Source organism: Ochotona princeps, chromosome 33 (genome assembly GCF_030435755.1).
Source record: "Ochotona princeps isolate mOchPri1 chromosome 33, mOchPri1.hap1, whole genome shotgun sequence".
Lineage (NCBI taxonomy): Eukaryota > Metazoa > Chordata > Mammalia > Lagomorpha > Ochotonidae > Ochotona > Ochotona princeps.
Genome location: NC_080864.1, coordinates 2,581,094 through 2,594,346, shown reverse-complemented (window position 1 = coordinate 2,594,346; position 13,253 = coordinate 2,581,094). Strand labels below are relative to the sequence as shown.

The 13,253-nt window shown below is 63.9% G+C and overlaps 1 protein-coding gene across 1 annotated transcript; it reads right to left on the bottom strand.

The window, feature by feature from the left end:
* Positions 1–2,945: 2,945 nt before the first annotated feature.
* NACC1 (nucleus accumbens associated 1) lies at positions 2,946–12,226 on the bottom strand. The gene is made up of 6 exons (XM_058658063.1): positions 12,050–12,226; positions 4,452–5,423; positions 4,197–4,370; positions 3,848–3,953; positions 3,617–3,714; positions 2,946–3,280 (listed from the first exon to the last, which is right to left on the bottom strand). Exons 2-6 carry the CDS (start codon positions 5,413–5,415, stop codon positions 3,021–3,023), a joined length of 1,602 nt encoding a protein of 533 aa, XP_058514046.1. The 5' UTR covers positions 5,416–5,423; positions 12,050–12,226; the 3' UTR covers positions 2,946–3,020.
* Between the last annotated feature and the right edge of the window lie 1,027 nt (positions 12,227–13,253).

Genomic DNA, 13,253 nt, shown 5'->3' with positions numbered 1-13,253 from the left:
CGCCTGGCTTTAGGCGGGCTCAGCTCCAGCCATGATAGCCACTTGGGGAGTGAGTCAGCGCATGGATCTTTCTGTAAATGTCTTCCCAATGAACATGAAGAAATCTTTAAAAAGAAGTAGAACAGCCAGGAACAGGAAGTGGCACTAATATTTATGGGAGTGCCCAGCACTGAACAGCGAGGTTCCCGGCTAAGCCACAGCACCCTTCCCAAAATACGATCTCTAGGGAAATAAACCAGCTAGATGGGCCTGGTCTTGCTGAAATGGGCCCTTTTACCATCCTCTCCCCCCCACCCCCGAACCTGAACTTGGAGTGCGTCCAGTTGGAGATGCCTTTGCTCCCGTACATGCCCTTGTGGTCTGGACTCGCAGGGAAGGGCGAGGGAGGCCCTGACCCCGGCAAAGGCCCACCCTCGGAGTTACCCTACCTGGATCAATGTCGGAGGGGCCCTGGCTTATTGCCTCCTGTGGGTGGGACCTGCAGCTTCAGGGACCCCCTCGTTGGTGCAGCCCCCTTCCACCTGGGGAAGAGGAGCAGGGATGTGGAGGGGCACACTTGGGAGCTGCAGGTGCCAGCCCGGCCCCCCTCCCCTCCCCTCCCCGCAGAGAGCAGTCTGGGGCGTCCAGGGTGTTACAAAGGCGTTTAGTTTATTCTCGCATCACTGATACTCTCTCGCGGTTCACATTTCCCAGCGCCCCTCCTCCTTACAGTAGTTTATGTGCAATCTCACAGGCCCGGGGGAGGGCGGGGAGGGCCTTGGCACTTCACGCGGGGGGCAGAGGCAGGGGGCAGTGGGGCCCCGCGTGAAAGGGGCAGGGAGGGATGGGGTGTGGAGGGGCCCTACAGTCTTTTTAATTATTATTCCCCTCAATAATTTTTAATGTCCGTGAGTGACTCTTCACCTGCAATCCTTCCTGGCTCCCCAGGGTGGGGGTAGGGACATGGGGGGGCATGCAGCGGGCCGCCCCGGGGGCGGGGTGCACAGGGGCGGCTCCTGGGCTAAGGCACAACCCTGTCTTTGGCTCTCCTGGTGGGGAGTATTCTCCCCTGCCCCTCCCTGCCCAGCCCCACTGCCCTCCCCCTCCCCCCCACATCACTGGGAGTTCTGGAAGCCTGGGATGGGGCGGGGTGGGGGCAACTCCTGGGGTCCCTGAACAGATGGGCTCCGCCACCAGGCCCAGCACAGCAGGAGCTTAGGGAGGCACAGCAGGAAGCCCCCCACCCCAGGAAAAGTGGGGAGGGAGAAGAACCCCTGGTCCTGGACAGCTGGTCACACTCCCTGCCCCTCACGCTCAGGCCCCAGAGGAGGGGCGCACCTGGGAACCCCCCCAGGCCCCAGCTGCGTGCCAAGTGACCAGGATATTGTGCTTTGGGATTGGTGCTGGGCGGGGGCGGGGAGGGCCGGGTGGGAGACTAAGGTGCTTGTGCTTCAGCGGGAGGGGGGTCCCCTCCCCCCACACACACACTTGGGCTGCCTGGGAGCTAAGGTGCTGGGCCGCCGCGCCCACCCTCGCAAGGGGAAGCAGGTGTTGGGAGGGGCCCCTAGCTGGCTGGTGGTTCTCTGCAGGGTGCCCCCTGCACCCCCCACCAAACCCCTTGCCTGGGAAACCTGGCTGCTGGTAGCCAGAGGGCGGGGGGGTGGGGGTGCAGAGGCTGGGAGTTGGGGGAAAGAGAGGGGTGGAGGAAGAAATTTCCAAGTTCATACACACACACACACACACACACACACACACTTGCCCTGGGTAAGAAACAGGAATGGTGAGAGAGAGAAAAATACTGCCCCCAAGCGCCAAGAGCAGAAGTTCTGCTCCGGCCCCAAACCAACGGCCTAGGCCAGTGGCCTCCCCTAAGACGAAGCTGTGTGGCTTGCGGAGGGCGAGGCGGGAGGGGAGAGGCTCAGACCCCCGCCCCCAGAGCCAGGCAGAAACACGCACACACCCCAACACCCACACACGCTTTCAGCCTGCCCCCCCATCCTGCCTTCCACAGCCTCCCCCCAACCTGGAGTGGAGAGGAGGTGGGGGGCAGGAGTTGCCATCCCCTTGGTTTGAAAAATAAAAGGAAATCTTATACTTCAATATTTCATTCGCTAAAAAAATGTCTTAAAAAGTATGTACATGGGTGGGGCTCAGGGGGCCCTGCCCCGGTGTATTCAGGGTGGGTGGGGGGTGGGGGCAGGGCAGGGGCAGGATGGAGCACGGAAGAGGGCAGTAGCCCCCCTCCAAGCCTGCTCCCCCTAGGTTCCAACCCTGGTCCAACTGCCTCTGGTACCTTCATTCGCTTGGAAAGAAAAAGAAAAAAAAGGCGCGCACGCACACACTCGGGCACACGCACACTGCACACCCAGATCCAGACCCTCCGCGTGCCCCGAAGGGCCCTCCTGTCCTAGGATCGCCCTCCCCCAGGCTCCAGGGGGACCAAGAGCATGTGTGTGAGAGGCTGAGCGGAGGCGAGGGGGTGAAGGCCAGGGAAGGCGCTGGCCCTGCCATCCCCATGCAGCCACCCTAGGTTGCACACCCCACGGCCTCACCGCCCACCCAGCCCCTGGGGCGCGGGCACCCGGAGGGGGTCAGGAAGGCGCTTTTGGAGCCATGGAAGCACTGGGGGGGCAGGGGGTGAGCGGGCTGGCGGGGGAGAGGGTCCTGAGACCCTCTGAACCCCCACCTCCGCCCACCACCAGTCCCCGGGAGCTGGCTGTAGTGAGGGGCCAGGCCCTGACAGGTGTGGGGGGGAGCCGATGGTGGGGGTGAGGACAGGAGAGCAGAGTTATAGAAGGCCACTCCGCACTTGGCCCTGCCCCACCCGGCTCACACTGGGGGAAGGGGGCAGGGAGGGGACGGAGCATGCAGCACCCCTGTGGGGCCTGGGGAGGGGGACAGACAGTAGCTCGTGACCAAGATGTGTGTGTGTGTGTGTGTGTGTGTGTGTGTGTGTGTAGGTGTGTGTGACAGGACTGGGTGGGGCGGGGGTGCGTGGGGGCAGAAGTGTGGCGGCCCCCCACCCCCTGGCCCACGGCGGGTCACTGGAGGGCCTCGGCCGAGGGCCCCGCCTCGCTCTCGTGGCTGGCCGGCTCGAAGCCGTGCTCCACGCCCATCACGTCGGGCTCGATCTTGCCCGTGTCGCTGATGAAGGTAGTGTAGGCGTCGCCCTCGGCCGTGAGCAGCTTCAGCTTGGGGATCCAGCTCTTCCGCACCACGCGGCGCGCGTTGGTGCACATGTCAGCCGCGATGGCGTTCATCTCGCTCTCCTTGAAGTTGGGGGCGAAGTTCTGGCAGTAGTCTGTGGCCAGCGGGGGTCGGGAAGGGGCGGAGGTTCAGGTCCCGGGGGTCCCACTCCCCATGCCTCCCTGCCCTGCCCTACCGGACCCCGCCTACATGCACCTGCTCACACAAGCCCCGCCCCCTGCAAGGGCCCACCCCCATGACTCGATGGCCTGGCAGTCTTGCTGTCATTTGGGAGACTTGGGACCCCAGAACCTGGTGGGAACTGCCCAGGTGTGGAGTGCCAGCCACTGCCCACGTAGTCTGGGCAGCGCTCCCAGTCCCAGCCACCTGGAGAGCATCCTCCCGGCTGACGCGGGGCCCTCCCTCCCCGCGCCAAGGCCCACGGACTCACACTTGACGGCGTGCAGGACGCGGCTGTCCAGTGGTTTGCGGCTGGGGTCGTTGCTGGAGGAACGGATACCCGTGCCGCAGCTGTTGGCCAACGTGTTCCTGGGGCGAGGGGAGGCGGCACGGCGCTCAGCGCGCTCAGCCAGCGGGCGGGCGGCAGGAGGGTGCTGGGTCCCCTGTACCCCGACCTCCCGCGCACCCAGGGAGACGCAGTGGGCTCCCATCAGGGCCTCACCTGTCGAAGAAGGAGGCGAGGAGGCGCCGCAGCAGCACCTTGTGCCGTGTGCCGGCGCTCACGTGGCAGTTCATGAGCTGCGCCCTCGTGATGTACACGTTGGTACCTGGTGAGGGCCGGAATTGCAGGGCGGGACCGGGGATGGCTGGGCTGCAGCGGGCAGGGCTCGGGGACCCACGGGGCAGAGCGAGGGAAGGTGCCAGGATGACACCCTCCCCATCAGTGTGGCAGGATGAGCCTTGCCACCCCACAGGCCACGAGTCTGGGTGCCAGGGGCTCCCGAGTCCACCCTCCCCACGAGAAGGCATGTGCCCAGGTGGAGGGGAACGGGGTGTGCAAGGCGGCCCACCTGTCACCAGCTCCAGCTTCTCCGAGGGGTCGCCCTCGTCGTAGAGCTTGGGGTGGCAGCGGTTGCCGATCTGGTTGATGAGCTCGGCCGGAAGCGACGCCAGGTCTTGCCGTACGCGGATGCGACTGCGGGACTCTGGGGTCACGGGCTCGGGCAGGGCCTCCACCTTCTCGGCTACGGGGAGAGGCAGAGTGGCGAGTGGGCGCAGGGGCGCTGGGCAGGCTGGGCAGCGCGTGGGCGGGGCCGGCGCCTCACCTGCGGGACCCACGTTCATCATGCTGTACATGGTGTACATGTTGCAGATCTGGCGGTACTGCTCGTCCGAGCCTTCCTCCCCGCCGTCCTCCTCCTCGTCCTCCTCGTTGTGGTAGGAACCGGGGCTGTCACTGGTGTAGGCGCTGGAGGTGCCCGGGCTGGTCCTCTCCGACGTGCTGGGCCCGCTCACCATGCCCCCGGCGGCCGCGGCTGCCGCTGCCCCGCTGGCCGGCTGCCCAGCTCCCACCACCGCGGCCACGGCCACCCCGGCCGGCTGGGCCGCCGCCACCACGGGCGCCTGCTGCGGCTGCCGGTTGGCGGCCAGGTCCGGCACGGAGAATTTGGCCATCTTGCGGCTGCCGCTGCCATTGCTGCCGCCGCCCCCAAGCTCCTTGGGGCCACCGTCCCACAGGCGCTTGGCCACCGGCGTGCACTGCACCGAGTCCGACTCCTGCTGCTCCGTCTTGACCCGGGACACGAGGGGCAGCGGCGTGCTGCAGGCCGGCCAGCCGGACGTCTGCGCCACGGGGCTCTGGGGCTCGGACGAGGGCGCCTCCTCCGTGTGCAGGCCCTGCGAGTCGCAGCTGGGCGAGCTGACCTTGAGGAAGAACTCGGTGCCCTTCTCCATGATCTCCTGGATCTGCAGGAAGCCGGCCGTGTACATGAGCAGGAACTGGTCGCCCACGTTCATGCTCAGGCGGCCCGTGTAGCAGAAGCTCAGGATCTGCTGGAAGGATTGTGGCTGCACGGCGGCCGGCAGCTCCACCACGGCGCTGCGGCTGCTGTTGAACAGGTCCCGGAAGTAGGAGCTGCTGGCCGCCAGCACGGCGCGGTGCGCCTTGAAGGCGTGCCCCTTGACCACCACCGACACGTCGCAGTACAGGCCCTGCAGCCGCTGCTCGTTGAGGCACTCGAGGATACTATTGCCGAAGTTCGGGATCTCCATCTGCAGGATCTGCGCCATGGCGAAGGCTGTGAGGGGGGCGACAGGGACAGAGAGCAGGTGTTGGGGGCCACCTGCCCTCGGCGGGAGGATGACAGGGCAGGGCGGGGTGGCCCAGAAGGGGTCCCATCTGAGCGCCGGCTCCGAGTCCTGGCCGCTCCACTCTTTCGCTTAAGCTATTCTTATTTCAAGACTTACTCGTGTTTCTTGGAAAGACAGATTTACAAGGAGAGAAAAATCTTCCACCCGCTGGTTCACTCCCCAAGTGGCTGCAGTGGCCGGAGCTGAGCCGAGCTGAAGCCAGCGGCTCCTCCAGGTCTCCCACGCGGGGCAGCAGGGGCGCAAGCTGCTGCGCTCCCGGGTACGTGAGCAGGGATGGAGCAGCTGGACGGAGCCACCCAACCTGCTAGGAAAACAACCCTGGCACCTCAAATAAATCCGAAAAACCAAAAAACCCTGGCTGGAGATGAGGCCACTTGGTGTCTCATCGCGCACCAGCCTCTGACATCGGTAGAGGATGTGCAGGTCCATTCTGGAGCAGGTAGGAGCCTCTGCAACCCAGCTCCATGACTGTCATGTAACCCTTGCAGGAACCCCGTTACACTGTATCACTTTGGCTGGGGGGGGCGGGGAAAAGACACCCTGGGCACAATGCTGCCCACAGCACTTCCCGTGTGCTATTGGGACAATGTTGGGATGTGGGACCTGCCACCAGAGGGCTGACTGGGAGCTGCTCTGAGGAGATGGGCAACGCCATGGGTGCAGGCATCTTGGCTGATCCTTTTTGGGATCAGCTGCTCATGGCTGGCTGGCTAAAATGCCGCTTGGGAGGCCTTCGGCCTTCACCCTATCGGACATCAGCGCCTGGGTTCAGAGCTCGAATCTCTGTACCTGTGCCCCCGGGAGAGGCAACGGGGCTGGCTCACCCGTAGCACTCACCCAGGGGGACCGAGCTGCTGTAGGGGATCCTGGCTACTGCCTTTGGCTTGCCCCAGCACCGATCACTGCAGCCATGTGAGTGAACCAGTGGATGGAAGATCTCTCTCTCTCTCTCTCTACATTTTTGGTTAAAAAAAAAAAAAGCAGAGGGTGCAGTGGGAGAAAGGGCTGGCACTTGCAGTGCCTACATCCCATGTGGGCACTGGTTCTGTCCCAGCTGCTCCACTTCTGATGCAACTCCCTGCTAATGCACCCGGGAAAGCAGTGGGAGGTGGCCCAAGTGGCTGGGCCCCTGGCGCCTACATGGAGTCCCAGGAGAAAAGTCCTGCTGGTGCTCCAGCCTAGCTCAGGCTGTGGTCACTGCCTGGGAAGTGAACCAGAGGACAGAAGGTCCTTTGCCTAGAGAGTGAGAGAGAGAGAAACGAAGAAATTCGAGAAATAAGAAGAGAAAGGCCCCTGGTGGGAAGGCAGTGTTGCAGTTTGGAGGAAGCTGCCAGGGGGTGAGGGCAGCGAGGCACCAGGAGACAGGACAGCACAGGCCTGCTACCAGGGTACCCTGGCACCTGGGGCAGGAGCACCTGACTCCATCATACGGGGAGAGGGGGCTCCAGGTTGCTGGCCACTGCCTCTACAGGTGACGGTGCAGGGAAGGCGATGGTGAGGAGAGCCCAGTAATTACAGCAAGGAGGCCACGGGAGACGGGTCCCGGGTACCATGCCCTGGCCACTTCCCCTACCCTGTCTACTGAGCTGGGACACTTGTCTTGGGCCCTGCTGGCAGCCCCTGCACCTGCACGGCCACTGCGGGGCAGCCAGGGCTACGTTCCCAGAACAAACAGCTGGGTGGGGAGATCGGGAAACAGCTGGCAGAGACCCTCTTGTCTTTCCTCTCCTCCCCACAACGACTGGCTCTGCCCTCTCCCAGGGCATCCTTGGGCCTGGCACCCAAACGCCCCATGCATGCACCTCTCTGGGGCTCAGGCCCCTTGTACGGGGTCCAAACTGTGCCCCCAGCTGAGCATCCCACCCCACCTGCTTGACCTAGACTATCACGTCCCACTTGGCTGTCAACTCCCAAGGAAGCAGAGAGCCAGATCCGAGATCCTCCTGCCTCAACACTCAGTGAAACAGTCCCCTGCTGGGGGAAGGTACAGGAAGGGGACCACAGGGTGGCCGGGGAACTTCCAGCATTGCTAGTCCTGGTCCCAGTGGGGGACGCACTTCCAGATGCCAGGCCACGGGAGGCACGCAGCTCCCAGGACGTTGCAATAGTCCTGGGGTAGGTACCTTCCAAGGGCCTGCGTGGCAGCTGGGGGGATGACCCCGCCTCAGGCATGAGCAAGAGGCCATGGATTAAGGGTCCCAGCCAGCACACCACTTCGCCTGAGGAGGTAAGCCCAGACCCAGGAAAAGGTGGTGGCAGCAGCCTGGTACTGGGAGGGGGTGGTTCTTTCTTAGGCAGGGTTCAGGCTAGATGAGATCAGATGCGTGGACCTCAGAAGGGCAGCGCCCCACCGGAAGCTGACCACGCAACACCCCCACATCACGCCACTCTGTCTGAGCCCACTGGCGCATGATGAAGACACCAGCCACCCCACCCCAGGCTCTCCTACTGCTGGAACCTTCCTTGGGTTCCCAACCAAGGCGCAGTACCACCCATACTCCGCAGGTGCAGATCCTTGGACCTGCAGGGACACCTCCAGGACCATTCCTGCACTCCCAAGTTTAGCAGGAAACAAAAAAAAGGACCGGAAACCCAGCAGTGACCAGCACGCCTGCCCAGACTCCGCCTAGGGTTTGGCTGTAACACCAGGAACAGCACAGGGCAGCTGACAGCCAAATGTATCTTTTTTTTAAGCAGTAGGAGCAACGGTTGCGGTGTATTTTGCTACCCTGCATAGCTGCTGTGGTTAAATTCAATCTGGACACGACAAAAGAATTAGCCGACTGGAGCTGACGCCCGGGGCCTCCTGTGCACCTGCACCCCGCGAGGTCTGGCCAGGTTCACTTGACGGATTGGCTGGCTCTTCCAGCAGGTGCACCAGCAGGGAGCTAATGGGCCTGCCCCCATGGCTCTGCTCACCAGGATGAGCCTGGGCCGTCGCGGGGGCCTTCTGGCTCCTGTCTGGGAATTGGGTGTAGTGGGGCACAGGTGCCGAGACCCAAAGCTGATGGGGGCAAAAACTCTCCTGGGAGAGGCCCAGCCCTGCCCTCCAGAGCTGGGGTGCACTGCCTGCCTGGGGACTTGGGCAGGGGCTGAGGGGGGTGCAGCTCTTCCCACCCCCCCCAACTGCTGCCGTCTCCAGGAATGAGCAGCCCTCCAGCTGCCGCCTCTCCCGCCCCCTCCCTCCCACTCGCAGTCTCGGCAATCTGGTCTCAGACAAACGGCTGCTGGGTTGTTTCCGTCTTAGCTCCTGCCTGCTGGGCTCAGAAGCCCGATCCCACCATGGGAAGACAAGATGCACAGGATTGCGGGGGGGGGGGGGTGTCAACAAGTGCAAAGGCCCTGTGGTAACCTGGGGGTGTACAAGAGGTTGAACCTTGCTGGCTGGCGTCATGGCGCAGTGTGTTAAGCCGCCGTTTGCAGCACCAGCATCCCATACCGCAGCACCAGTTCAAGTCCCGGCTACTCTGCTTCTGAGCCGGCTCCCTGCTAACAGCACTGGGAAAAGCAGTAGAGGATGGCCACAGTGCCTGGGCCCCTGAACCCTTGTGGGAGACCTGGATGGAGCTCCCGGCTACAGCCTGGCCTGATGTGAACCAGCAGATACAAAATCTATCTGCCCTTCCAATCAACAGCAAAGTTTTAAACAACACAACAACGGTGCCCTGTCTCAGGATGGAAGCCACCTCTGTCGCCAACACTCCCAGGATCTGGGCACCTGATCCAGATGCTTGGAGAGGCCTCTCACTCACGCTGACCCGGAAGCCCCAGCACTGCCACTCTCTCCGGCTGCACACTGGGCTCATACAGGCAGCAGGAGCCGCCGCCTCACAAGGCCGTTTCAAGGACATGATAACTAAAGGACGGTGGCAGGCCGCCGCTCACCCTCCCTCAGTGGGTGCTGGGTGATGCGGGCGGCATGGTCACCAGAAGCTGCAGCCCGGGCCACCTCCTCGGGATCTCTCTCCAGAACCCAGGGACAGGCGTGTCTTCCTTGTCCTCACCAGCGGAGAAGGTCAAGACCATCGGCCAGGATTAGACAGGCAGGGGTTATGTCCAACTCTCCACTGGCTGGACTTGCAGCCCTCATGGCTTTGCAGTGTTTAATCCAGACATCACTCACCCCCCACCATGGCGTCTTAGGAACCCCAAAACCTTCGTCAAAGACGCCCGAGGCATTAGAAACCTGTAGCCAAGAGTTCAAGTCCAGAAAAGTGCTCAGGGCCTTAGGAGCCCTGAGCCATAGGAGCGGCCTCCTGGGGGTATCTGTCCCCTGCCACGTGGGCGGTGGAGAACTCCAGATGAGCACGAAGGGTTGGGGGTTGGGGGAAGACCCTGGCCAAACCTGGGACATTCAGGCGGACTCCGCCTACCTGCCCTAGACCCCGCCCCCTGTGCCGATGGCTTCAGGGGAGCGAACCAATGAACCTGGGTTCCAGCTCTCCACAAACAGGACCTGCCCAGTCTGGGAGGGGGAGGGGAGGAGAGCTCGACTGCCCTCCTCCAGGGGGTGGAAGACAAAGCCGCCCCCTCCAGGAGCCCGCACCAACCCTGCCCCCAAGGTAACTTCTCCGCCCTTCCAGCACTCAGGTGCGCCTAGCCCGTCCTCAGACAAAAGTTGCTCTGGGATCTGTTACTGGGGGCAGCTTCCCCTCCAGCCCCCTCCCCCACAGGGAAAGCTATCCTGGGTGGGGGAGGTGCAGGGAACCGCACAACTGACTGCACTGCCCCCCACAAGGTGCCAACTGGAGCCGGCCTTGTGTGCCATCCCCCACCCCTACCCGTGGCTACAAGCACGTGGCACCCCACTTTCCTCCTTGGTACTCAGTTGTACCCCCCCCACAACCAGGTCCCCATCAGGTGGGGAGGCACGTGCGGCGCAGCAGCCCAATTCCTACCCTTCCCCAGAACTGAGGGGTGGGCGCCCTCCTTCACCCAGCACTAGTTTGTGGCTCCTGCCACGTGGGTACATCCTGACCACAAGGCACCCCTGGACAACAGCCTGACAGTTACCCCAGAAAGAACAAGAGCAGAGACAGCCTGACCCAAGACCAAAGCCAGAGGGACACACTGCGGCAGCCGCAGCTGGAAGGGGAGGAAGCGTGCATTTAAAATCCCCTTCCTGCTCATTGCTACCCACTCCTCCCAGAGCCCCTGCCCTCCCCTGGGCTCCGGAGAGCCGGCGAGGCGGGAGTCACCAGGCCCTCCGAGAAAGAAGGTGCTACTGTTGCAGTCCCCAGGGGACACTCAGAACCCAGCCTCCCCTGGGGGGGCTGGAACAGTGGCCAAGGAGTATCCTTGCCAGCAGATCTGGGGCGGCAGCGGCAGGCTGACCCTCCGGAAACAAACCCTGGCCTCACATGCCCCCTCCTGGGCTGGACCACAGGGAGAGGACAAAGAGCGCCCAGTGTGGACCCCCAGGAGACCACCTTAAGCTCTTCTTACCCCTTCAGGGAAGCCTGGAGGCAGGGAGATGTGTGCTTTCACACAGACCTGGGGAGGCGCCCTTCTGGCAGGTTCCAGGGTGCAAAAAACGGGCCCCTAAGACACTCGGGGGGTTGCTTGCTGGGCTGGGGTGCCCCGCCCCCTACAGACAAACAGGGTGCTACGTGGGCCAGGGCAACCGGAAGTGGGGTGAAAAGGATGTCCCAGGTAAGTAGGCTTTGCATGGCTGTACCCCCTACCTACACAAATACCCACCCCAGGGGTGGCCAGAGCTTGCAACACTTTGGCGGAGCCCCCACCCCCACGGTGAGCACGGCGGGGGTGCGGGACACACTCACACACAGACTGCCACCTCCCTTCTGGTCACACTAGTTTTTCCTGACCCGCCCCCACATCCAGCCTAGAGCCCTAAGCCTCGGCCTGCCCCCCCACCCTTCCTAGGGCGATCACCCCTCCACCTCGGGTGGGCAGAGCCCTGACCTCACATGACCCAGCCCACCCCCCCCAACACAGCCAGCCAACATCTCCGGGCTCTCCGCCTGCACCCCAAGCAACCAACCAACCAACCAACAACTCCGCCCACACCCACCAAGCCCGCCCCACTTCCTGGGCTTCTCCCGCAGCCGCCCCCAGGCCTGTAACTTGACCCACTCACCTCCTCCGGGAGCCCGGACCGTACCTGCCAGGCCCGGCCCCGCCTCGCCACCCCCTCCCCCACGCCGGGCCTCCCCTCCCCCTCGGGCCTGCTTCCTCCCCCACCCCACCCCCCACCCCACCGCGTGTCCCTTCTTCCTCCTCCTCCTCCTCCTCCTAACTTCCCGGGAACCACCTGCCCACCGGCTCGATCCGGTGCCCTCCCCACCGGCGCCACCACCCCAGCTCCCGCCGGGAAGGACGAGAGCCTCGGAGGGTGTGGGGAGGTGAAGGAAAGAAGGTCCGAGCTGAGGCCCGCCCGCCCTCCACGGTGCAAGAAGGGAGGACCGAGCCTTGGCCCTGCAGCCGGCGGCCCCGCGCGCCCCCCAAACCGGCCAAGGCCGCTGCAGGAGCGCACCCCCCCCCAACACACACACGCCCGGCGCCCCGAGCCCTCGGGCCTGGCCCGTCTCACCTGCGCCCTGGCCGCGCTCCGCAGCGGCGGCTGAGGCCCGGCCTGGGCCCGGGGCGCGCCCCCCTGCGCCGGGGCCTCGGCCTCCGCCTCCGCGGCCTCCGCGGCCTCCGCCTCAGCAGCAGCGGCAGCCGCGGCGGCCATTCATTGTGGGCCAGGCCGGCCCAGCCGAGCGCCGAGCGAGCGAGCGAGCGAGCCAGCGCAGGGCCCGGCTCCGGTGGGGGAGGGCGGGGTCGCCGCGGACACGCCCACGCCACGCCCTCCCCTAGGCCAGGCCAGACGAGCCCCGAGCGCGCCGCGGTCCCGCCTCCCCCGGCTGCCATCAAGTTCCAAGTCACCCGGCTTTTCATGTGCAAATTGCATTGCCCTTCCAGAAGGTTCCGGCCGCGGGAAGCGGGTGCGATGGCTCTATGGGAGAATCCTCCCCCTGCAAGTACGGACACCCGCTTTGGGTCACGTCCCGGCTGCCCCACTTCCCATCCAGCTCCCTGCTTGTGGCCTTGGAAAACAGTGGAGGACGGCCCAAAGCCTTGGGACCCTGAACCCGTCTGGGAGACCTGGAGAAAGCTCCTGGCTCCTGGCTTCGGAGGGGCTCAGCTCCAAAGCCCATTACAGCCACTTGGGGGAGTGAACCAGTGCATGGAAGATCTTTTTTCTATCTCTTCTAACTTCCTAATAAAAATAAATGTGGGGTAGCAAAGCTCATTTTGTGTAATGTTGTACACCATGTCCACTCCTCTCGCCCTCACCAGAGCCCCATCAGGAGCGGGAAAAACTTCTGCCCGGTTTTGTTTTGCTGTTCGGACACGTTGCCCGGGGAGCGGGAACGCACTCGGCTCGGTCCTCGCTGCTCCCACACCCGCGGTGGGAACTTCCTAAGCTCTCATTCATCCAAGACACTGTGTCTTTCCGTCTTGGTTCTGCGTCGGGGAACCGCACATTCTTAGTAAACAGCTCGAAAGGGGAGGCCCAGAGAGTTAAGTCATTGGCCACCCATCTAGGACCTGCGGTGACACTGGGATTCGAACCCACTACATCTGATGTCTAAGTGACTCCCCGAGGCTCTGGGCAGCACCCGGCACACACGGGACGGGCAGCAGCTGTCGGGGGCTCCGCGATCGCCCCTGTGCCCGTCTGGAACCCGCTCTCACGCCCGGGAAGCATCCGTGTTAACTAAGGGACCCGCACCGAACACACTGGACTACAA

Coding starts and splice junctions, on each gene's coding strand:
- NACC1 (XM_058658063.1), bottom strand. CDS start 5,415: ATGGCGCAGATCCTGCAGATGGAGATCCCGAACTTCGGCAATAGTATC. Junction 4,371..4,451: donor GATGAACGTGGGTCCCGCAG/GTGAGGCGCCGG, acceptor CTCTCCCCGTAG/CCGAGAAGGTGGAGGCCCTG. Junction 3,954..4,196: donor GAAGCTGGAGCTGGTGACAG/GTGGGCCGCCTT, acceptor GGCCCTCACCAG/GTACCAACGTGTACATCACG.